At 34.6% G+C, this 25,639-nt stretch overlaps 1 protein-coding gene across 2 annotated transcripts in view; it reads right to left on the bottom strand.

The window, feature by feature from the left end:
* LOC136856622 (uronyl 2-sulfotransferase-like) overlaps positions 1-25,639 on the bottom strand; it is a 33,119-nt gene that overhangs the window by 284 nt on the left and 7,196 nt on the right. Inside the window, exons 2-8 of one of the 2 annotated variants that reach the window (XM_067134567.1) lie at positions 20,630-21,834; positions 16,128-16,370; positions 12,389-12,881; positions 10,789-10,953; positions 6,814-6,963; positions 6,166-6,326; positions 1-691 (exon numbers count right to left, since the gene is read on the bottom strand). The exon at positions 1-691 is cut by the window's left edge and continues 284 nt beyond it. In XM_067134567.1, the coding sequence (XP_066990668.1) occupies positions 525-691; positions 6,166-6,326; positions 6,814-6,963; positions 10,789-10,953; positions 12,389-12,881; positions 16,128-16,370; positions 20,630-20,765 (1,515 nt within the window). In that variant the 5' untranslated portion in view covers positions 20,766-21,834 and the 3' untranslated portion in view covers positions 1-524. The remainder of the gene's footprint in view (positions 692-6,165; positions 6,327-6,813; positions 6,964-10,788; positions 10,954-12,388; positions 12,882-16,127; positions 16,371-20,629; positions 21,835-25,639) is intronic. The other variant, XM_067134574.1, reaches the window with a different exon arrangement.

The raw sequence follows: 25,639 nt of genomic DNA, 5'->3' as shown, positions 1-25,639 counted from the left end.
TCGAGAGGCAAAACTTAAAACGATATCAGACAATGGTCTAAGAAATCACAGAAAAAGACTCCCAAAATACCGTTCCCAAAACCTCCTTACATATTCTATGGGTGGTCCCTTTCGCATCACTGTCACACAGCAGTAAAGCATGTCATCAACGCACGTCGGAGACGTATCACATACTATCACAAACAAGTTGAAAAGAAGTCAACGACCTTATGCGGAAAAAAAAAAAATTCTGGCAGATGCTGGAAAGCGGTAGAGAAGCAGTGGTTACGATTACCAATAAGTTGTTGCCTTGCACTGAACCTGTTTGTGATTTGTATGCGATAAGTTACCGACGTGCGTTTATAATACGATTTAGTGCAATGTGAACACTTCCCTAAAACAACATTTATGATAACAACAGATGAAGGCTGAAGATATCACGAGGTAGACATTATCACCAAAGGAGTTACCATGAAAAAATAATTTTTCACTTTGCCAAAAAATGCTGCGCAATTTTTACACAAAGATGAAACCACAGCAGCTGATCAGGTGGTCAAGATGCCGAGAGCCATGGCTTGGAGGTGAAGGCGCTGCCGGAGGAATTCGTAGAACTCGAGATCTTCCTTCAGGAGACTTTGGAGGGTCTCTAGAGTGGCTGGAGATACGCGCTTCCTCGAGGACGGAGAATTATTGGTGTTGAGCTTCACCTCACCTGAGATTAACAGAGTTAGTCTTACTAACTAATAAAGTAAAGATGTTTACACCTTCAATACCCACACACATATATAATATATATATATATATATATATATATATATATATATATATATATATATATATATATATATATATATATATATATATATATGCAATGATTTTCACGTTAAATAAAGGAAATTATCGTTATAGCATTTAGAGTGGGTGAAAGCTCTTTTTTTTTTTATCTTAAATTTTATTAAATAACTGAATATCACTTTGGATCCTTGGTACATAAATTCAGTTAGGACTGTAATTTCATATATATATATATATATATATATATATATATATATATATATATATATATATATATATATATATAGATAGATAAAATCCACGAAGGAAACGGAAACACTGGAGTGCTGCAAGGCCTTTCGACACTAGTCCTTTACTTAGCAGACTGAAGAAATATAATAATAATCTTAGCCCTGGCATGTATTATTTGGACGCCTGTATTAGAAAATGTTCAAGAATGACCTAAAAGATAAAATCACTGACTTAATTACAAGGTAGCTACTTGATTATATTTTTCTGTATATCCGTATGTTTAATATATTTTTTTTTTTATTTGTAAAAATCTCTTGCAAAAAGTTATTATTAAAAAAAAAAATTATTGTGTTGTACTAAAAATTTTTATCAGTCACGAACCTGTTAATCTTTTAATTGTCCTGTCCCTGCCCTTGAACGGTTGATTAGACCCTTTCCAAAATGCCAGTATAAAGCAATATGCCAAATGTATAACAACAACAGTAATTTTACAGATATAAATAAAACCTATAAGTATACATATTTATTGATATATATATATAAGATATTTGGTGGTGTTGCAGTACCTCACACACACGGATCCATGCGTATATATATATATATATATATAGATAAAATCCATCGAAAAACGGAAACACTGGAGTGCTGGGAGGCAAGATGTAACTGTAGCAAGGCCTTTTTGGAAGAATGCAGCGAGCACGTAGAAAAATTCAAAAAGACACTAGTTTTGTCATCAACATTATAATTAGCAGACTGAAACCTCTCTCGAAATATTTGAAATAATAATCTGTTAGCCTGGCATGTATATAATGAACAAGAAGTTTATTTGGAAAAATGCACAATGAAATACACTATTTCTATAGCATTAATTAAATACTTTTAAGTTTGTATTAGAAAAATGTTCAAGGAAGGAATGACCTAAAAAATAAAATCACTGAAGACATTTAAACTCTAATTAAAAACTGGCAACAGGGCAGATCTTTAAAAGCCTCGCCAGAGAGATCTATTCGTCGTGGCAAGAGTATAATCCTTTGAAAACCTCTATATTTAATCCTGTTTTGGCATTCTATAATTCTTCAATTGTATGTTTAAATCCCCATCTGTCATTTATTTTTATTTGTAAAAAATGACTATACTCTGCCACGACGAATAGATCTCTCTGGAGGCTTTTAAAGATCTGCCCTGTTGCCAGTTTTACGAAAAACAGGCTTACACGTGTGTGACAGACCTTTAAATGTCTTAGACAAACCCTGAGGCTATACTTATAAGATTTTTGGGGCTTTTGATTTCCAGGTACTTTAATCTCCTTCCTACTCCGCCCTTGTGTTGTACTTTCTAAATCTTACGGCTTTTTTTTTTTTTTTTTACATATGATCATGTTTATTATTATCTATATAAGAAGGGGTCTTATCTATTTTGTCAGTACTTGTAGATAGATGTACATTTATCATTATTACACAATTAGATACTTAAAAGTATTTAATTAATGCTATAGAAATTGTCTTGTTCATTTTTCGTCGAATTAAAATAAACTTCTTTGTCGCCTATATATTATCTATAACGAGGAGTAACGATCATCTTAAGTTTTAAAAGACTACTTTTTTCAATCAAACTTTTTTTCCACACCACCACTGGGTAAAAGTCAAGGTGCGTTTTGTTTTTCGAGAGAGGTTTCCTAAATCCTTTTTTTTATAAAATTTATTCCTAGTCATCAGAGCTATCAGCTATGTTGATGACAAAACTGTCAACCAACTTGTCTACAGCCACATCTTGCCGGGCATCCTTTTTGAATTTTCTCTACGTGCTCGCTGCATTCTTCCAGTTTTGACATTGTTCGATTTCCTGCACTAAAATAGTTTGAACGTATTCTTTTTCGCCATATAAGACTTCACTTGAGCCCAGTGTAATTTTGATTGACCCAAGTTTCGTCGAGATACACGAATTTCTGCCCTGACTCCTTGCGACGCTTCATCTCTCTCAAAAATCTTGACCGAGCTACAGTTACATCTTGCCTTTCCCAAGAGAAATTTGCGCCCATCAACCTTCTTAAAGAGAGAGAGACAGAGATCTGTCTGTATACGAATGTTTATTTTCTCTTGCCAAACTTACTGTTATGCTTTATTTCATTTGTTCCTTAAATTTATTCTTTACCTACGATGTTAAGAAATCAAGGTATTGTAGAAACGAGAAATGCCTTAATAATACAGTCCACCAAAGTGCTCCTAAGAAAATCTAACCTGTGGATTTAAACGCACGTGATCCGTGTGTGAGGTACTGGATATTGATAGAAACTCTGATTTCGTTTCTTGTAATTGCTTAAAAAAACATTATCAATCGTGAACCTATGTAATAGACTTGGAATTCTGCGTAACGAAAAAGGTTTTATTTGATATCTGTAATGGGAGAAATGATTTTATCTCGCTGTTGTTGTTATACATTTGGCATATATGCCTTACCTGCGAAGACCAGACAACCACGCCAGAGAGATCTATACATTTTGGAAAGGGTTTATACTCCAGTGTTTCTGTTTCCTTCCATATTTTATCTTTATTTATATATTCATCACGTTCCATATTTTCGTGATTCAGTTATACATATATATAAATATATATATATATATATATATATATATATATATATATATATATATATATATATATATATATAATATATTCACAATTACGACTGATTACTCTAAAAGTAACAGTGATCCCTTGAAAAGCTCATTAATCACATGAAAAATCAAACTAAGTTTATCAAGACTAGTGTGAAGTATCAACAATTAAACAAGAAATATACTATAGTAAAAGGGCATCACTCCCTCACACAACTTTAACTGTTTCCCTGGTCTTAATTCACTTCAGCAAAACTAAAGAAACAAAACATGCTTATCATTCTGCCTTATGCACACACAGTTAATCCTATCCACTGGTGGTCAATAATGAAACACTGTTTTTTAAAAACAAATACAAAAATTAATTTTTTTTTATTCAAAATTTATTAGAATTCACAACTGAAAATTATACTACTACTTGAAAACAACACAAAAATTTCATTAATTCTTGAGTTAAATTATTCAACAAAACTAAATCACAAAACTTAAACTTATCAAGAAATTAAATTAATCAAGCAAAATTTAAACTATCAAATATTACTCAAGATTTGAGAAGAAAATCTTAATAAATGAAAATTAAATTAAGTATGCAATTTTAAATCATCAAGAAATATTTAAAATGCTAATTAATAAATGTTAAATCACCAACATATAAAATGTGACAAATCAAGAGATTGCAAACACAAGAGCACACAAAAATACACAAAAGATTTAGCAATAATAATTTCACTTAGGGGAAAATTCTCTTAATATATCTTATTATACCATGGTAATAACAAGTAAAATTCACTTTACCTTAAACAAGCTTGTGAAAACCTTTGTAAAATCACTTGCAGCTGCTTTAGGTTCACAAAATACACTTTTTATTTGGGCACCGTTACTAAATTTTTACACTTTTAATGTGCTCAGATCTCAAAAGCTAAGTTTAATACTAGTGACCACAAATATTCTACGTTAATAACTTCTCTATTTTGAAGAAAGAGAGAGAGAGAGAGAACTAATCTGACTGGTCTCGAAAATCAGAATGAATAAATCTGAGGATTCCAGTAGCACATGAAACACTCAAGAGACATCATTAAGACATTTTGGAAACGAGATACAAGAGGTTCTAGAAGAAGGAAGCAAAATGTTTTTAATGCAATCAGGACAATACTTGATCAGAGCAATGCAATCTTAAACATGATGCAATTGTCATGTGCTTTAGTGCACTACTTGTTCATATCTCTCAAAAGGTACACGTTTTTACCAAAAAAAAATCGTGTGGAACACATGTAACACTGGGAAATCACTCGCCATCTTCTCGTATGAGACAAAGCTTTTACAGAAATCATTACATGATAAAACAGACAGCAACTGGCTAAATATGATTGGCATGTTTTAAAAAGAAAATGAAAAAACTCGAGTTGGTTTCCAGAGCAGATCAGCAATTGTTATTCTGACCTGTCATCGCATAACCCAAAACAAAGAGCTCTCTTATCTGAACTGATGACAGATGGCACATCTGGTCTAAAACTTGAATCTCTCTCTCCCGCTACTACGCTATTATCAAGAAAGATATTATTAATTCTAAATTACGCTGTTAGGTTATCTAAACCACTAACTCTTTTGAGATCTGACATTACACTACATACAATATTTCAATAACTACTATTATTACACATAGCACATGATAAACAGAAGAGTAAATATATCAAAACTATAGAAAGACATACATATTACAAGGCAAAATCATGAAAAAAATATATATTTATATATATATATATATATATATATATATATATATATATATATATATATATATATATATAATGTATATATATTACATATGTGTATAGTTTATAAAATAGCTTATTTTTCACCATAAATAAATGATATGAGGAATACACACACACACACGCACAGATGAACACATCTGCTAGTTCTTGTTCTAGGTGGATATATTTAAATATATCCATCTTCATATTAATCCAGCCAAATGTCAGTACGGGCTCTTTCTTAACTAAGGGTGGTCTGTAAGTGTGGCAAGGTGTTAAAGGGTATGAAAGCCTGGTATGGACCCATGAACTCAACAAGCCAACTGATGAATTAAAGTTACTTGGTAAATTGTGCTGAAATCTAAAAAAGTGAATCGGTTCCCCACAAGAGTTCCCGCATAATATACGAGTACGAATTTGACACTGTACTCCGTTAAGGCTCATGCACACTAAACACACAATTAAGCCCAAGACAGGATTTGCTTGCACGCATTCACAAGCGAGACTGCTTGCACGCATTCACAAGCGAGACCTGCTTGCACGCATTCACAAGCGAGACCTGCCATAATGATGAGAGTCAACAGACAACTAGAGACGTACTTGCACTCTTGGGCGCTTACGTAGACCTACGCCCCCTAAATCTTTTCCCGCTAGTGTCATTGTTATTTAGTTATTATTTAGTAGATAGCTTTCCTTATCAAGCATTCAGAAGCATTTGAAATGCGTCCCAATAAGTCTCTCTCTCTCTCTCTCTCTCTCAGTGTATGAAAAATTATTTCATATTAAACATACCTGAGCTGAGTCGTATATTGTGGACGTTACCAAAGTATCTTGGGAGATATCCTTCGAGAACAGACAGAGAAAGCGTAAATTCCTCGAGAATTCCCACCACACTGTAGTACTGCTCCGCATGTCTTTTAGCTCTGTAGAGGGCCCATCGACTTCCTACTTTTCTGGTAAAAAGGAGAAAAAATTGTGTTATTACTGCACCGTGATAAGTGCTGTATATAATATATAGCATTCACTAAAAATACAAAATGCAAAATAATAAAGATCTAATAAAGATCATAGTTCTGGCCAGAACTTGGGGAAAAGCACGGGACATGCCCGTTTCACAAGCAGCAGCTGAAAAGTCACATTGGCAAATTTCACATACTCTTACAAATGTAATTTGTATCTTTTATAGACGTGCATATATCAAAATAAGAAGCTTAAACTCTCTCTCTCTCTCTCTCTCTCTCTCTCTCTTTTAGTCTTTTAGTGTGCGCGCATTTTCTCCCGCTTTGCATAACGCATCACGCACAAGCTGTAACATGCGCTAGGTCTAAAGTATTCATTTGGACTTAATCACCCGTTCACTCTTTTCCGTTCTATGAGAGAAACCTGTCAAGGCATTGAGCACAAATGAATACACATTCAGTCTGATGGCTGTCGTAATACCTGCATTCGGGATGGTGGCCGCAGAAGAATGTCAACTGCATATTCATCTGTGGCGACGAAGGGTGGCATTCCGGTCGTCCCACTTCGATGCAGTCGTCTAGAGTCATATCGAACCACCATGGTGGAGGAAACTTTTGTTTCTTGAGTAGTCTACGGAAGAAACGAAAGATAATGAGGGCAAATGCCTTTCTTGAATTAATCTGCGAATATATATATATATATATATATATATATATATATATATATATATATATATATATATATATATATATATATATATATATATATATATATATATATATATTATATGGAGAGAGACAGACAGACAGACAGACAGACAGAGAGTTTACCTCCCATTGAGTGTGTTTGTGCACGCCTGTTCTTTGTTTTGTCCTTTGTGCACTTTCTGAATAAGACATGAATGCTTAGTACGAGTCTATGGGGAAAATTAGATGGAGGATAAAATGTCTGAATGTACGTACATGGATGATCAAGGTCTTCTTCTTCAAGGTGCTAATTCAATGATACATGAGTACCTAGGAGAACTGTACCAGCTCAACATTTACAACTTTAATTTCAAAACTAAGTAGTACAAACACATTTGTTATAATTTACAACAGAAGAACGGATAGAATAAAAAATATATAAAGTTCTAGAGAGAGATGAAACTGACAGCAGCAACTATTGGTAAGTTTTCATCAAGTATTGTATTATTGAAAGGTGTCAAATGACATACCGCTATACAAAGCTGGACGTAAAATTCATACAGAACAAGAAAACCAAAGATTTTAAATGTCAAGAGCATCTTAATTTCAGTTTAGAGATTAAGGGTGAGTTACTACAAGATTTTATATTACGTTGGGATGAGGACGAATGACCATTTATCTCTTCACGTATATGAACAAACTGATCGGTCGACAGTCTTTGGTCAAGAGATAAAATTGTTAATATCTCTTAGGCCTAAAGAAGGCAATTACTGTGAGACACTTGATGGTTGAGTGTCCCAGTCTTGGGGATACTAGAAGCCGTTACCTCTCTGAGGCTCTGGGTCGGGATGGCAGGTTCATCCTTCCCAAGATCCTTGGAGAGGATGCCGGTGGCATTTTTAGATTTATTATCGACGCTGGTCTTCTCCCAAAAATATATTTCATTCTTTTTCTTTTATCTTTTTATTGTTTTTTATAGCAGCTATGTTGTTCATTTAATTGATATCGGCGTCAATGACACAGTTGTCACGATGTCAGACAGCTCAAAATCATTCATTCATTCATAGGTAAGAAATATGTTATACTTGGATGGGGGTAAGTGTACGCAGGTTTTATAACAAAATTCATGAAAAATTTCTGACAGGGTCAGTTAAGGTAACTGAGGTCGTGATATTCGAATATTTTATTCTCGAAGCCTTTAGACTTTACGCTGTTATTAAAAGGAAAAGGCTCTGCATCAGAATATTGACAAATATTTTCCTAAAAACATGCGAAAGACAACTGAATAACAATAGAACAATAAATCTGCTTCGTAAAGGGTTCTTGAAAGAACTGTCAAAACGTGGAAGGTTTACAAAATAAAAACAACTCATGTAAAAGGAGGAAAAACTGAATTCAGCGCATTTCGTGTAAAATACAACCTAGCAATGTATCTATTCACTTCACATTAAATGCATACAAAGGCGCTCGTTTATTTAGGTGCTTGTGTTTTAAAACCATGCGTGGATGTTTGCATATCAGTGTTGAGAGCAATGCACGAATAAATGAAATGAAACGCACATACGCCTCTTAGAATTGACCTAATACTTTTGCCTACATTTTTAGAACTGTTCAGTGTAAATTGGTTTTAGGGAATTAAAAGAAATAACACGCAAAATAAAGGTATTTGCCGTAGCTGTCACCTCCTCCTGACTACACTGTGCAAATATATATATACTGTATATATATAAATATATATATATATATATATATATATATATATATATATATATATATATATATATATATATATATATATATATATATACAGTACATTTGTATATATGTATATATACAGTATATGTATGTGTGTATATATATATGTATATGTATGTGTGCGTGTATCAAACCTTGGCCTTTGAAATACCACACCGAGTTAAAAAAAAAAAAAAGTTATACCATTAAGGCGAAAATTAGAAATAGAGACGAGGCTTCTAGTGTTCAAAGACAAAGTTTAACGGTTTTTGTACAATACTGCACCATAATTTCGAGGGACTGGTAGGAGACTGTAGTTGAAAAAAAAACCTAACTTGAATCACAATCTAGTAGAATGATATAGCAGAAACTGAAGACTAAAGTGTTCGTTCGTAAAATGTGGAATACTGTCTGAATTATAAGCTCAAGAAATTATCTATTATCGTTATTATTTTTGTCTGGAAAGAAACCTTTCCTGACTCTTAAAGGATTATAGACCGGTTCCCTCCCAAATGAAGATAAAACAAGTCCAACATGAGGTGAAAGGCCTTTTCTAAAGAGGAAACTACAGCCTTTAAAATTCACACCCTGAATTTCACAGTTGGCCAGGCTCAAATGGTAATGTGTCTATTAGATTAAGCCAGCCCTGTGCTGGCATGGGGTCCTGCTCTTAAGTATCTTGTAATTAAAAGGTAATAAAATTCTATCGCATGTACTTGCACGATAGCACGGGGTCCTGCTCTTAAGCATCCTGTAATTAAAAGGTAATAAAATTCTATCTTATGCACTTGCTCGATTCCACATTTAACCTACTGGCATATGTGCATGTTTGCATTTCTGTAATTTCAAGAATCTTATATTTAAAAAAACTTGAATTTGTCATTCAGATCTATGTGAATGACATCAAGTTGAATAAAATGACAAAAAAGAACTGGGCTACTGGCAAAGGTTGCAAATGAAGAAGAAATAGATGAGTAAAGTAGAACCAGTTAAACTGTCAATATATGAAAGACAAAAGTAAGTGCTAGCATAAATGTCAGTGACGAAAAGAAGAAGAAAGAAAAGAAACAATAGAATTTTGAGTAGAACTTTAGAGGATATATACTTGTGAAATAGGAAAGCGTGCAGTCTTACAACAAGCACTGGGTGCTCAAATCAAGTCCAAAACTCATGTTTCAGTGAAACTTATGCATAACCCTGTATAATAAATTAGGGATACGATCTTTCCCAGCATTCCTTAGAGAGAATAGTGAAACTATTTTGGCAAAACAGGTTGTGAAAAAAAGCCTCATCACTGGTATTATGAGATTTCACAATCATCTGGAGTGACATCTTGTGACTTTGCTTTTCCCACGCATACTTTTAAAATAAGCACGTGTATGGTTCGTTTAGCGAGTTGAGATTTGTTAAGCTGAAATCAAAAAGCAAAAATTGTGTGGTCTGCGCTAGCTAGCAGAGTCCTGTAATTCTTAAGCAGCGATAGAAAAAGACAAGACGTGTGCAGACTTTCGGAAATTCTTGGACTGGTCCAATTTGGTGCTTTTAAGAGGCGATTCTTACTTCGTACTATTCCATCTGGATCTTTTTCTTATGTAATAGAAGTTACTTATGTATCTAGAGACGGGCTCTCTCACCAAGTTGATCCAAGCCGCCCTCGGTAAACCCAGTCTGGATAGTTGGATGTTGTAAAAGACACTGGTTAGTGTATTGCGGTCAACGGGTTGACGTAAGTATGACTGGATCAAATACTTGTAAATTTACTCTATATTTTGTAATTATGTAAAGGTTTGTCTTCCTGTCAACATGAACTTTTAAAAAGTTCTGCATTTCTTAACTGTAACAATGTAGGGTATCAATAGTGACGTTTTTAAATATGAAATTAACATAATGTACAATTCACTCTGCAACATTAATTTTTTATCTGATTATCAATGCCAGTGATCAATTTAAATAAACAACATATAAACTTTCGTTCTGAGATTGTGTCAGTTCAAAATATGTCTTTTATATCATGATTTGTTTTTCAGAGCATTACCTTGTGACGTTGAAAAAATAAATGTGTCGCTCGAAGATTTTAGACCTAATCATCTTGTGACCGTACATAGCGCGATGTAGTAACTTTCGCCTGCTTGCGGTGTCAATCCAGTGCTTGTCGTAAACGGTGGAATGTTCACATCGCAAGAAGTTCATCTTACACAGTCTGAAATCAGATATTAGGGTCAATTCCAACTGACTTACAGGCCCGTTCGAGTGAGAAGGAAAGGATTATAAAATTTTGGCCAAAGACCAACCCCTGGGACCTATGAGGTCATTCATGCAGCGCTGAAAGGAAAATTGAGATTAGAAAGGTTGGAAAGGTGTAACAGGAGGAAAACCTCGCAGTTGCACTATGAAGCAATTGTTTAGAGAGGGTGTAAAGTAAGACGGAAGAAAGCGAATATGAACGGAGGTACAGTAAAAGAAATGAAAGGGGTTGCAGCTAGGGGCCGAAGGGACGCTACAAAGAACCCTAAATAACACCTACAGCGCACCGCATGAGTTGCACTGACAGTACTACCCCACTATCTTGATCACGCTTTATATTTGTTTATCTTTAAATGGTGAGATTCTATCTGCGCTCATGTCATCAGGTCTTTATCGTAAATTTCAGACGAATTCACTTTATTTGTAAAATCTGAAAGAATTCTGATTACAATGGGGTATATAAAGATAATAATAAGAAAACAGTGTGAGTTACGAATTACCAAAGACTATTTATATTCATACTAGTAAGTCTCCAATAACAAATCATAATACGAAGCCATTCGAGAAAGAAATGGGAATTTGGATAGGTAAACAAGCCGATAAAGCAAATAAATGCATAAGAATCAATAAAGGTTGCTAATTATCAAGGGGCATCAGTATCACACGAATTTTAAAGGCAAAATATTTACTCAAAGATCAACTCCATACTAGAGGTGTGCAGCGACTGTATGATTAGACTAAATAGCAACATGCATACGCTACAGTTTCTAGTTGAAATTCTAATTTCTGGCAAGCACATCTAACATATACATTAATCGCCTGACAGTAGTTAATTACAAAAAGACTAAAATAAAACACTTTTTACGGATGGGCTTTTCATAGTAAACAGTGAGTTCGGCTAAAGCAAGGCAATAGGATACTGTATTACATGTATGAACAATATGAACATATATACTGTCATGTTATACGTGTGGCTGAACCTGTTTGCTTTTGAAGCTAATTAAATTTTTCGATTGTCAAAACTCAAAAAACTGTGAAAATCAAAACTCCTACTTGAAAGAATTTTGGTTACTCGTTTAACTTCTTGTTTCTTGTGTTACAGTAGTCTCGTTAAACTAGTCTTGTCTAGTAAGTTTATTAACGAGCATATTGTGTACGAGTTTACTCGGGATATCTAATTGTGAGACTAGTGATTTTAACACGTGTATATATGAGTGTCTGTGTGTGTGTGTGTGCTAGACAAACATTAACGCATATGTATGCAGATCAGTAAATAATTTATGTATATCATATCAGAAGGCCTCGTGAGCAGCCACGTAGCAATGCAAACCACAATATTAGCCAACAGGTCTTATGATAGTACTATACAAACGATTGAGAAGTCAGCGTACCTGTCTAAAATGGAATTGAAAGTAGTCGACCCGCATTTAGGAACTCGGTTGTAGATCAGAAGTCGAGCATTTGAAGGTGTGACGTTCTTTGCAGTCGGTTTGATGTCGACGGTGTCGACCTCTTCGTTGACACTACTGAAGGTATAGTCTTCGTCATCGCCACTAACCTGTATTGAGATGCTGACGGGAGGGAAAGCCTTCAGCTCTTCCTTTGAATAATTGACCTTCAAGAACTCCGGAAAAGGGCTGGGTGTCTGTTCTTTATTTACAGAGGAATCAAAGAGGCTTCCAAATGATTTTGGTAGGGCTAGAAAGCTCTTGAATTTCTCTAGTGGCGCGTACAAAGAACTCTCCTCGGTGGTGGAAGGCTGGAAAGGTCTCTCAGTGGGAACGTACACAATCGGAGAGTCATCGACGAATCTTCTAGACCAATGATGGCTGTTTCGTTGGGATGGCCAGTACATTGAATATTTTTTGGCCCTCGGAATAACTTCTGGAAGAAGAGCAGAAAATGAAAGATACTGTCACGAGTAATTTTCGCTGTCTTTTTTAAATACACTACTAGTAGGCAACTTCATGAATCCCAGTTTTTGTTCATAACATGTTACCTGAATGATTATTGCTCTCTCTCTCTCTCTCTCTCTCAATTGCATGCAAAATGACTCATAATGAAGTTTCCCAGAAACTGTTTACTGTTTACTCACGTTCGTGCAGCAGACTTGTAAACATAACCCTATAGCACTATGTTTGAAGATATATATATATATATATATATATATATATATATATATATATATATATATATATATATATATATTTATATATATATATATATATATATATATATATATATATAATCAATGCTTCAAACGTCCTTTAATATCAATTCGCTCTACCTCGAAACAATATATTTTCATATATGTTACCGAAGGAATTTTAGTTGATAATAAGTTCGTCGTTATCAACTAAAAATTCCTTCGGTAACATATATGAAAAATATATTATTTCCGAGGTAGAGCGAATTGATATTAAAGGACGTTTGTAGCTTTACTGATTGTATATATGAATCACGGTGATGTGATAAAAGTCATATATATATATATATATATATATATATATATATATATATATATATATATATATATATATATATATATATATATATACTGTATATATACATATATATGTGTGTGCGTGCGTGCGTGTGTATGTATTTCAAGCTGCCCCGCATTATAATTAGATACAGAACTAGGCAACACTTCAAGAATACCTGTTTTTTTTTTATAACCTGCAGTGGTACCATGTTACCTGAATGATTATTGCTCTCTCTCTCACTCTCTCTCTCTCTCTCTCTCTCTCTCTCTCTCTCTCTCTCTCTCTCTCTTTGCATGCAAAGTGACTCAAACTGAAATTCCAAGAAATTGCTTAGTCACGTATGTGTAGCAGACAAGTAAATATTAATGCTCTATCACGCCCAGTGAAATTTATGTATATATGTATGTGTGTGTGTGTGTATTTAAAGTTTCCCTGCATTATAATTAGTGACCAAGTCTCTTCGTGCTTGAAACTCAGTTTCCAGATCAGTAAAACGAAGCTTTGCGCACGAACGCGTTTCACCAAGAAAATCGCGTGCTTTGCCTCCTTTGGACGGGCTATTATGTGAAAGATCGATGAGAGAGAGAGAGAGAGAGAGAGAGAGAGAGAGAGAGAGAGAGAGAGAGAAACTGGATAGCAGGGAATCAGGAAGGAACGCGACTGGTTTATAAATATAATATTTTAGTACTAACAGGGTAATCGAATTCAAGCGCCAACGGGCGTCTCATTAGTGTCTGTGAGTTTCTATTTAGCAGTAATGATTCTAAACTAAAAAGTTCAGTTACTGACGAACTTAAATCAATCCTCGACAAGTTCACAAAGGCTAACTTCATCGGTCTTCGGGACCTTACAAGACCAAAAATTTAAATTGTTGCGGTCGATGTAGTAGAGCACGGCTTAATCGACTTTACCAATAGCTTTTAACGGTTCAGCTAAAGGGGGTCAGCTATAGCTCGTATATTCCGACTTTTTTTTTTTTCTTTGTCTAAATCGAACAGTCATAGTCTGTTGCTGATATGCCTGTTGTGCTCATTTTTTTTTCTGGCAAACTCCTATTACGTCAATATGTTTTATTCTATAATTATTTATTTGTTAGTGTATCTGTAACTAATAGGCTTCTACGCTTTATTCACAGTAATGTTTAGTATCTTATCATTTTCAAACGGGAAAATTTTTTACTTATTATGTTACTTGAGCTTCAGCTAACGGAAGATATTCCCTTTGCTTTAATTTCGGCTTGCAAACAGATATTGTTATGTGGTCAAAAGTGTCGAATGAAATACACACATATGATGAAAAAGACATGAATCGATACAATATAGTTGTAATTGATGTTTTCATGACTTTCGTAAATACATATATATATATATACATATATATATATATATATATATATATATATATATATATATATATATATATATATATATATATATATATATATATATATATACGCAAGAAGGTACTAAAGCAGACAGCTTGGTACATGGTTTTCCTTTACTCATCATGGCCTACGTTTCGAGAGATCCTTGTCTCATCCTCAAGGCTAAAAATACGAAGTAAAGTATACAAATGCAGCAGGAAATGTTAGTATGTACGTACAAATAAATTATGATAAAGTAAAACATCAATACAAAAGGTAAACCTAAAATAAAACTGTTCAAAAAAGAGGAAAAACTAGAATACTTATTCCTCGAAGTTCAGATGCTTCATGAAAAAGCAGTGAACATATATAAGGTAGGGTGGTTTAGGCTATACACAGGGGCGTGGACGAGGAATAATTGTTCAAAACGGGAACCAGCTTCTAGATCGCTAACGATTCAAGAAGAGGGAGGTGGTGTTCGTGTTGGCTGGTTATTATAATCTTAAAATCATTATAGTTTATTTTACTTTTGCATAGTTTTATATGGTTTCTAATATTTGATGTTTCAGGATTGGACAACTTGCACCCAGCGCGAAAGCTAACGCCAATATGGGCGTCACATCTGACTTAAGCAGTCGGCGTGTTCCCCACGTATGTCTGACAATGGCATTGACAGCAAGTAAATAAATAAACACCGGACTGCATTAAAGGGGCAGCTTTTCTTTGTGAAGAAACATACCGCCAATAGTTCTTGGGTTCTTAAATATGAGCTTATATATATATATATATATATATATATATATATATATATATATATATATATATATATATATATATATAAAGAAAGGGCGTTGGGTCGGGTATGATACATGAAACATACGTACCGGGGTCTAAGCGATGTCAGGCAGGGCAGCCGATCGAGACCACAGGTCTACCCCAAAGCCAAATCAAAAAGTCCTTCAAAAGAAGGCATCGTGCTTACCCCATACAAAAATGGGAATAAAAGCACGTTAAAAGAAGAAGAAAGAAGATATATATATATATATATATATATATATATATATATATATATATATATATATATATATATATATATATATATATGTTGTATGTGTGTGTGAACCGTTCAAGAATAAGACACGAATCAATGCATTACCACTACAAATGTATCTATGAATTTACGAAAGTACTTTAGTACATACATATGTGTGCGCGTATGTGTGTACTGTCCTAGAATTATTTTCAACTGCGCGTGTACCCAAAATGAGCGAACATGCTTACCCTTATTTGAGGACCCATCCGAATAATCGTATTCCACGTCGGATGACGAATCCTTCAGCTTGTTGTGGGCCTGATCTGCCGTGGAGGTCACCTGCACCAGGTACGGCTGGAAGGAAGTCCACAGGTATGCAGACGGGTGCCAGATTCGACCAGCTGTGTGGATCAATGTGCAGCTGACGAGGACTGTGAATAACAGGGCCGGGAACTTCCTCCATTTCAACTTCAGGACCATTTTCGGAGATCCTGAAAGAGTTTGGAGAATTTTCTTATATATATATTTCGTATTTATACAATTAGGACCCCCAAAATTGCGGGAAAGTGCAATACATGACCTCCCTAAAACAATTCTCCTTGTACTTTTGATAATTTACTTACATTTTCATCTATTTATCTATTAATTCATCCATTTATCTTTGTTTTCTAATAACTAATCTCGTCTACCTGTATTTCGTATTATCGTCTGTAATCTCTTTCAAACGAACACCACAGTCTTTGGAAGACTGAATTAAAGTCTGTGGCCCTGCAGGCCTGTTCCATACTAATAGGGTTCATCTGTTGAAAAAACAATAATAATAATAATTTGAAAAACGAGGAAATATGAGCGTTTCTTTGTAGATGATCGCTTGGATTTAATTATATGTTTACAAATTCTGGTATTATTCTAAAATGGTGTTGAATAATGAAAATGGTATATATTTATAAATAATAAATAAATATAGAATATATATATGTGTGTGTGTATACTGGGGATGCTCTCTGCAGAGAAAATTGACAATGTTTCAGTTTTTATGGTGTGAAAAAATGAATGTTACAACGCACATTGTTTTGTTCTTTCCTCGGGAGACAATCTCTCCTAAGGGAACAGCTTAATGTTGAATAGAATTATATATATATATATATATATATATATATATATATATATATATATATATATATATATATATATATATATATATATAATCTACGTTGGTACTAAATAATATTCTCCTGCGTTTATGCTTTCATGTCTTCTCACAGAATTCATTGACAGTGAAAAATGTAACAGCACGACAGTTTCATATCTCTCTCTCTCTCTCTCTCTCTCTCTCTCTCTCCAGATAAAATAAAACCAACCATTAACAAATGTAAGAGAATATCCTTCCAAATGACAAAAGCATAAACTATGACCTAAAATCAACTTTACGTGAATAGATAAGGCGCATGAGCCGGTGGCACAGAAAATGTCAAAGACTAGGCATTGATTGAGGTACTGTAATTACGTAGTGAATATGCAAAATGGGAATTATATACCGGCATTACCTTTATGTAGGGATAGGTATACCTTTTATTCTCATCTATTTTGCTAAATTATATATATATATATATATATATATATATATATATATATATATATATATATATATATATATATATATATATATATATATATATATATATGTGTGTGTTTGTATTCTAAATATTCAAAATAGCCTCTCAACTTTGTGATTTCCTTGCATTTTTTTTTCTGTATATGATTATCATGGCAAGTTTTAAATCCAGATGAGAAACAAATGAAGACGCACTGTTTTTCGTTTGGGATTTGAAACCACTTTCGATATATATATATATATATATATATATATATATATATATATATATATATATATATATATATATATATATATATATATATATATATGTGTGTGTGTGTGTGTGTGTGTGTGTGTGTGTGTGTGTATACATATACAGTATAATTATATTTATATTATATATACATATTTATGTATACGTGTGTAAATGCAAATGTATGTATGTATGTATATGTATGAAGAGTAATTGCTCTTTGTATATGGGTAAAGGTAACCGACGAGACCATAAGAATTACTGGGCACTATAACTTTACTTGTAAAAAGCAAAAGGCTGCGTAGCAAGAAAGTATTGTTTTGTAAACTTCTGATTATCAAAGTGAAGTACGGATGTTGAATGCAAATGAGAGAGAGAGAGAGAGAGAGAGAGAGAGAGAGAGAGAGAGAGAGAGAGAGAGAGAGAGAGAGATTTGAAATGTTTTATGAAAAGACAAAATCGTTAGTAACCGCAAGTAATTGACGTGAGAATTTTTATATAATCTGGTCACATGGAAAGAAAGGAGACGACGTGTTGTTAACAAAAAAATTAGTTTAGTTCAATAAATTTGGAGAGAGAGAGAGAGAGAGAGAGAGAGAGAGAGAGAGAGAGAGAGAGAGAGAGAGAGAGAGATCCTCAACATAACTTCTTTCATTCTTCATGAGTCTATCTTACATTGTTGACAAAGAAGCTTCGCTCGTTGAGCATTAAACAATTTAACTTTATTCTACACAAAAAGGAAAGGAAAGTGAGAACTAAAATGACTTCTTGAGTAAACTTATCGCTATGTCGATGCAGCTAAAAATATTCATATACTGTATATGTTCGTCTCGCTTTCAGTCCTCAAATCGCGTGATTAGAAAACTACCATGAAAGGAAAAACCAATGATATTTACGATTTACATTCATGACAAATCTTTCCTCTCCTCCTCCTCCTCTCCTTCTTCTCCTTCTTTTCGTCATGGAAGTCTTACACTGCAAGCTTTGACTTGTCTTTTGTACGTCTTGAACAAAAACTAGATTTAGTCTCACTGGAACGTTTCAAAAGTCTATATTCGCTACAATTTCAGTCACTGTTACTACATTCAGTCTAAGCTTCTATATATATATATATATATATATATATATATATATATATATATATATATATATATATATATATATATATATATTAAAACTACCTTTTAAAACAAATTAAAAAACAAAACAAGGAAGAAAAATACACCATTTGCAACAATGAGTTTTCTCGTACATGCGCCCATATAGGAGATCGATGGTACGCGCCGCTCTTCCCTCCGAAAGGCCTTGACTGTGGGACACTGTGTCTGGCAAAAGGCGGGAGACTCTTGTCGCAATATGGCAGCACTCATATAGAGGATCAGTACGGATTATCAATGAGATGTTTTTTCATATGATAGTTGTTTGTGATGTATGTATTGATTATCGTATTTTCACCCAACTACACACACAAACGTAACACGCACACACACCACACACATACACACGCACACACATATATATACAGTATATATATAAATATATATATATATATATATATATATATATATATATATATATATATATATATCATACTCAATTATCGAGTGTAGGAATAAACACACACACATGTATAATATATATATATATATATATATATATATATATATATATATATATATATATATATATATATATATATATATAGAGAGAGAGAGAGAGAGAGAGAGAGAGAGAGAGAGAGAGAGAGAGAGAGAGAGAGAGAGAGAACCTATTGGTCACTTTTGACTTAGTAATAACCACAATATTAAAATGTAATGCACTACTGCAGAACAGAAACACACGCATTTATATACACACACCCGCGCAAAAATGTCTAATTTCAATTTTTTAATTTTTATGTAATAACCCTCTTCATTTGCATAAAGTATTGTGTTACCTTCCAGCGCTCTTTTTGTTATGGAGGAACGGAAGTTAGGAAATATAGTGCTCATCACGGGTTGCATGAATAGGACTTTCAATCCAACTTCATTCATTCATTCATTCATTCACTCACTGAATAACCTCGCCATAACTTTCATTTCATTCTAGGCCTATTTCATATTTTAGTCAGCCCCGTCCACGATGAACTACTAACCTCACTCATAAAATGTCTACATTTGCATGTTAAAACTTACAAAAAACTCATAATTGTTTTGAATTGCGATAACACGTACTACAAGGTTTAAGCTCGCATAGTCGTATGTCATGCAACACTTAACTATTGCATCTGCCTGTGGCCGTCGGATTCTCGTTTTCGCGCGCGACCTGACGGTTAAAATAAAATATAACGCACTATTATCTACATTCCTAAATTCAACATCTTATATTCCTGAATATTTGATCTTTTTATCTGTGCCTGTCAATATAAGCGTTTGTGTGTTTGTGACGTCAGCCAAATAAAACAAACTACGCTAATTTCAAGACGGCTAATATAAGCCAATCATTAATCGTTTTGAAAAATTATCTGAAATTCCTCGCCCGCTTACTTGAAGATATTAATGAATTAGAAGGTTAAATATACACTCGTGAAGTTGATGGCCGTTTGATAGTTATTAAATCAAAAGGACATTGACTAACCTGCTCTTTTACTTAAAAGATTGATATGGAAATAATATCTGAAGAAGTTTAAAAATGGAAAATTCAAACTTTCGCAAACAGTGTTGGCTTTTGACGTCATAAGCCTAAACCTAGAAGTCACCGTTAAAAGCCCGAAATATTAACACATCAAATCCACATAAAATACATACACACACACACACACACAAACAGAAGCTACACTAAACACACATGCACACTCGCACAAACACACACAAAAGATGATTAAATGAAACAACTTTACTAAAGAAGATAGGACAACTGACCGTATCTTCTGATCCATCTGAATATGGCGACGGCCACTGAAATGTCGGCTTGGCTCATCTCACACTGCTGCTTTGATGGTATGCCAGATGGCTCATATAACACTACTGCTTTGCTGGTATGCCTCACTTGGCTCATATGACGCTACTGCTTCGCTGGTATGCCTCAGTTGGCTCATACGACACTATTGCTTTGCTGGTATGCCTCAGTTGCCACATACAACACTATTGCTTTGCTGGTATGCCTCAGTTGCCACATACAACACTACTGCTTTGCTGATATGCCTGTCTCAGTTGGCCCATATGCCTGCTGTTTTGCCTGTATGCCACCAAGCGGCCTAATTGGCTCAAACGTCACTACTGCTTTGTTAAAATGCCTTAGTTAAGTTATACGGCACTACCGTTCTGCTGGTATGCCACATATGGCTCATATGACACTGAAGCTTTGCTGATATGGCACAGCTGGCTCATATAACATTACTACCGTGATGGTATGCTCACAGCTGGCTCATAAGACACTTGCTTTGCAGGTATGCCTCAATTAGTTCATATGTCAATGCTGCATTGCTAGTATGCCTCAGTTAGTTCATATGACACTTCAGCTGTGCTGGCACACTTCAGTTGGCTCATAAGATGCCACTGTTTCACTGGTGCACTTCGATCAGCTCTTATGACACAGCTGCTTTGCTGGTATACCTCAGCCAGCTCATACAATAATTCTGCTTTGCTAATATGCCCCACTGGATTCATATGACAATCCTGCTTTGCCGATGTGCCTCAGCTGACTCATATGACACTAATGCTTTGCTGATATGCCTCAGCTGACACATATGACACTACTGCTTTGCTGTTATGCCTCAGCTGACTCATATGACACTACTGCTTTGCTGATGTTCCTCAGCTGGCTCATAAGGCACTACTGCTTTGCTGGTGTGCCTTAGTCGGCTCACATGACACCACTGATTTCCTGGCTGGTATGCCACACTTAACTCATACTACACTACTGCTTTGCTGGTAGGCAACAGCAGACTCATAACACACTGCTACTTTGATGGCATGCCTCAGTCTGACTGACACCCGAGCATTTTCCTGAAGCGTCATCCCTACGGGAAGGGGCGACCACTACGAGAGAGGGCAAAAATAACCAATTTCAGCAGGAACTTATTCTGGTGACCTTCACATTCACTGCTGCCCTCGACGTAGTTGGCCTGAAAAAAAGTTATTCATAAAAAGTAACAATTAATATGAAAGTAATGTATTTCACATATTGTTTCTAATTTGCAGCACTGAACGTTATTTGTTTCGGCATCCTGTTTTGTATGACACGCACACACAAACCCATATACAGACTAATATTTATATTATATATATATATATATATATATATATATATATATATATATATATATATATATATATATATATATATATATATATATATATATTATACTGACATCTCTACAGTAAATTTTAATTCTCCTTCCAATGGCTGGCCTTCATCATACTCTTTATTCCTCCCTTTCGTATGATAAATAATTGTTCATCATACGTTTTTCCTCGGTCGATGATAATATCTCTCTCTGTTCGCTCTTGGAAAAATACTGGAACGTGAAAAATATTCCTAACTGGGATAGGAAAAAAAAAAGACGCATAGTGTATCACACCAAGGAATATTAACCTCGCATTTTCGGTGAACAGTTTCTTTTATCATTTGAGTATATCGAAAATGACTCTTTGCAGCTATCAATGCTTAAGGCGTAGAGTATATAACATCAGTTTTTTTCGAAAAACCGTGTTACAAGTATTTTTAGGTCGACTCTTCGAAATTTGGTACGTTACTTACAGACAAAGAAAGTACTGTTACTGTTCCTCCAAGCAGCTTCCTCACTTGCACGAGGAACTTATAATTTCGTGTGTGAAGTAGTGTCACCCTGTCTCTTTTATCCTTATTGTTTACGCACAAATAGGTCTCCAACCTTAGACGTAGCTCTGCCTATGTTTCCAAGCTTTGAATCAGTCCTGATTTGACAAAAGGCGTCCTCTTGCTGTCTTTCCCGTCTTTGTTATTTTTACGAATTACTGAAACGCCATGTTTGACTTTATTCTTCACTGATATAAAAGGAAACGTTTAGTCCTACAGCTGGCTCTCTTCTTTAGTCTAAGAGTCCTGGGCTCTTATTCTCACTGGCGAGTCTGTCAGCGTCTAACAACAAATCTTCTAGATCAGAGATATATTTACAATTGTCTCTTATGTTTATCATCTGCATAGAACACGTCATCGCACAATCATTCGTAGATTTACGAGTACCTTTCGTCTGAAGATCACTGAACACACAAAGGCAGAAGTAGGGAACAGCGGTTGTACTTATCAGTCGAATCACTCTGTTTGGATAAAAAAAATCTATTTCTATGTTCATTTCTATATTCAATTCAACACTATCTGCTTAATAGCAACTAAGGTTATCTACTTCTATATATTTTCTAGAGTTTTACCTAAGCAGCTACATTTTTGCTGAGGGAGGAACTGATCAACAATATATATATATATATATATATATATATATATATATATATATATATATATATATATATATATATATATATATATATATATATATATATATATATATATATATATATATGACATTTCATGACTTATATTTGTGTATTAGTTTCTGACAAGTTCGTGCAAGGTACATGAGTGTCTATAAAATGATAAAAAGTTCTTACTACGACTTAAAGGCACAAATTCATTTATTGTATTTTTTTAGGAAGCATTGTATGAAAACTGAAAATCAAATGTTTACTAGCAAAAGAAAGCAGAAACACCAAGTCATGATACACACACACACACACGGAGAGAGAGAGAGAGAGACAGACAGACTTAGTTAAACCGCTAAGAGCAAAGAACCCAGACAGCACAAAGAATTACTGACACGAGATTTTGCAGGAATAGAGTACTTTTTCCGATCAAAAGCTAACTGGGGTTCATTTAACGGCTTTTAACGCAGTTTTGTGGCTGGCTTGGCGGAGCACATCGTATGATAACCTCTAAATACGCTAGCACTGTATGTAATACCTGGTAGATTTGCATGAGCTGCGCTTAAAATTCTTAAACGTTATATGGAGATGGAATTTAAAGTTTAGGCCAAAAGTCGAGCGCTGGGACCTAAGAGGTCATTCAGCGCTGAAAGGGAAATTGAGAGTAGAAAAGGTGCAACAGGAGAAAAACCTCGCAATTGCGCTAGGAAACAATTGTGAGGAGAGGATGGAAAGTAAGATGAGAGAAAGAGAATGTAAACGGAGGGACAGTTAAAGGAATGAAAGGGGTTGTAGGTAGGGGCCAAAAGGACGCTGCAAAGAACATTAAGTGATGTCTACAGTGCACTGCGTGAGGTGAACTGACGACACTAACCCACCCCCTTGCGAGGGAACGTTATACAGTACATAAGGAGTGTTAGACTAACCAAAAAGATTGGATGGAGGTCTGAAATTCCAGTGTCAAAACACCGTTTAATCAGCAAAACTGGCGGATCCGGGTGGGGAGGTGGGTGACCTGGGCACGTGCCCTCCCCATGAAAAATAATGATAAAATAATAATATCGAAGATTTGGATAAGAACATAAATATAAAAATGGAAAAAAATAAAAAATATATACATATGTATTTATGTGTGTATATGTATAATACGAAAATTGGTGCCACCCCATGAAAATTTTCTGGATCCGCTAGTCATCAGCGATAGTTTCATGAATCAACATGAATGAGAAATATCAGAAATCCAAGTTATTCTGAAAGTCAGCCTATCCAATATGTATTTTGTCGCCAACGCCACTATCGGAAACATTAGCGTCGACAAGAATTAACAGAAATCAAAACATGTACAGGGCCTGTTTCTTTATCTGTTACCTATAATTCAAATGCAGACCACATTAATTGCTCGTAAAACAACACAGAATATAGACACAAAAACGTATAAAAACTCTGACGACGGGAGGATTGTTCACAAATGCAAAGTCTAGTCTTCAGCGTTTGTTTCAAGTCAAAAGCATACTGCATGATATGAATCATGTTGCAGGAATTCTTTGTTTATTTTCTTACTGCCATTTCTGCAACTTGCATGAATGTTTTGACTAATATTTGTATCCATCAGTGACTCTCGTTGTTATCTGAAAGGAAGTGGGATCCAGTCGCTAATATTATTGTTATTATTAATATTTGCCATCAGCTAGGCATACTAACACAGATAATGGGCTTCGCTTTATAACTTATGCATAACTAGACCTATGAATGCAAACGAAATAATCAAAATACGACAATAAATATTTACGACATAAACCATACATCTTGACGGAATGCGTTTAAATGTGATGCCTTCTCTTAATATGCTGGGATTCTTGTTAACCACTTCTATATTCTTGCTGAATATGTCTAGAATCAGCCCTGAGACTAGAGCCGAGATTCAGCCATGGTACTAAAAGCGAGAATCATTATACAGTAAAAAATATTTCCGCCAATTGCTTCCGGTATGATGGTTGCCATCATCATTGATATGGTCTTTGACTCATATTAACGAAAAGTCTTTGTTAACGAAACTTTAATTTATTATTATTAATAATAATTTTGACTTAAAAAAACGCAGTACATCAGACTCTGACTTTGTGATTAATTCTTTCGTCGCCATAGTTTTTATACGTTTTGAGTCCATATTCTGTATTTTATTTTTTTTTTTCATGACCTTTTGTCCCCCGTCGGGAGATGGTGCCATCAGTGCATCTCACGCGGTGCATTTAGGCATTGCTAAAGATTCTTTGCAACGTCCCATCTGCCCCTACTGCAACCCCTTTCATTACTTTTACTGTATCTCAGTTCATATTGTCTTTCTTCCATCTTACTTTCCACCCTTTCCTAACAACTGTTTCATAGTGCAACTGCGAGGTTTTCACCCCTTTTACGCATTGAAAACTTCTTTACTTGCAATTTCCCTTCAACGCTGAAGGACCTCACAGGTTC

This window comes from Macrobrachium rosenbergii, chromosome 3, assembly GCF_040412425.1.
Source record: "Macrobrachium rosenbergii isolate ZJJX-2024 chromosome 3, ASM4041242v1, whole genome shotgun sequence".
Taxonomy (NCBI): Eukaryota; Metazoa; Arthropoda; class Malacostraca; order Decapoda; family Palaemonidae; genus Macrobrachium; species Macrobrachium rosenbergii.
This window is presented reverse-complemented; position numbering and strand designations above follow the sequence as displayed.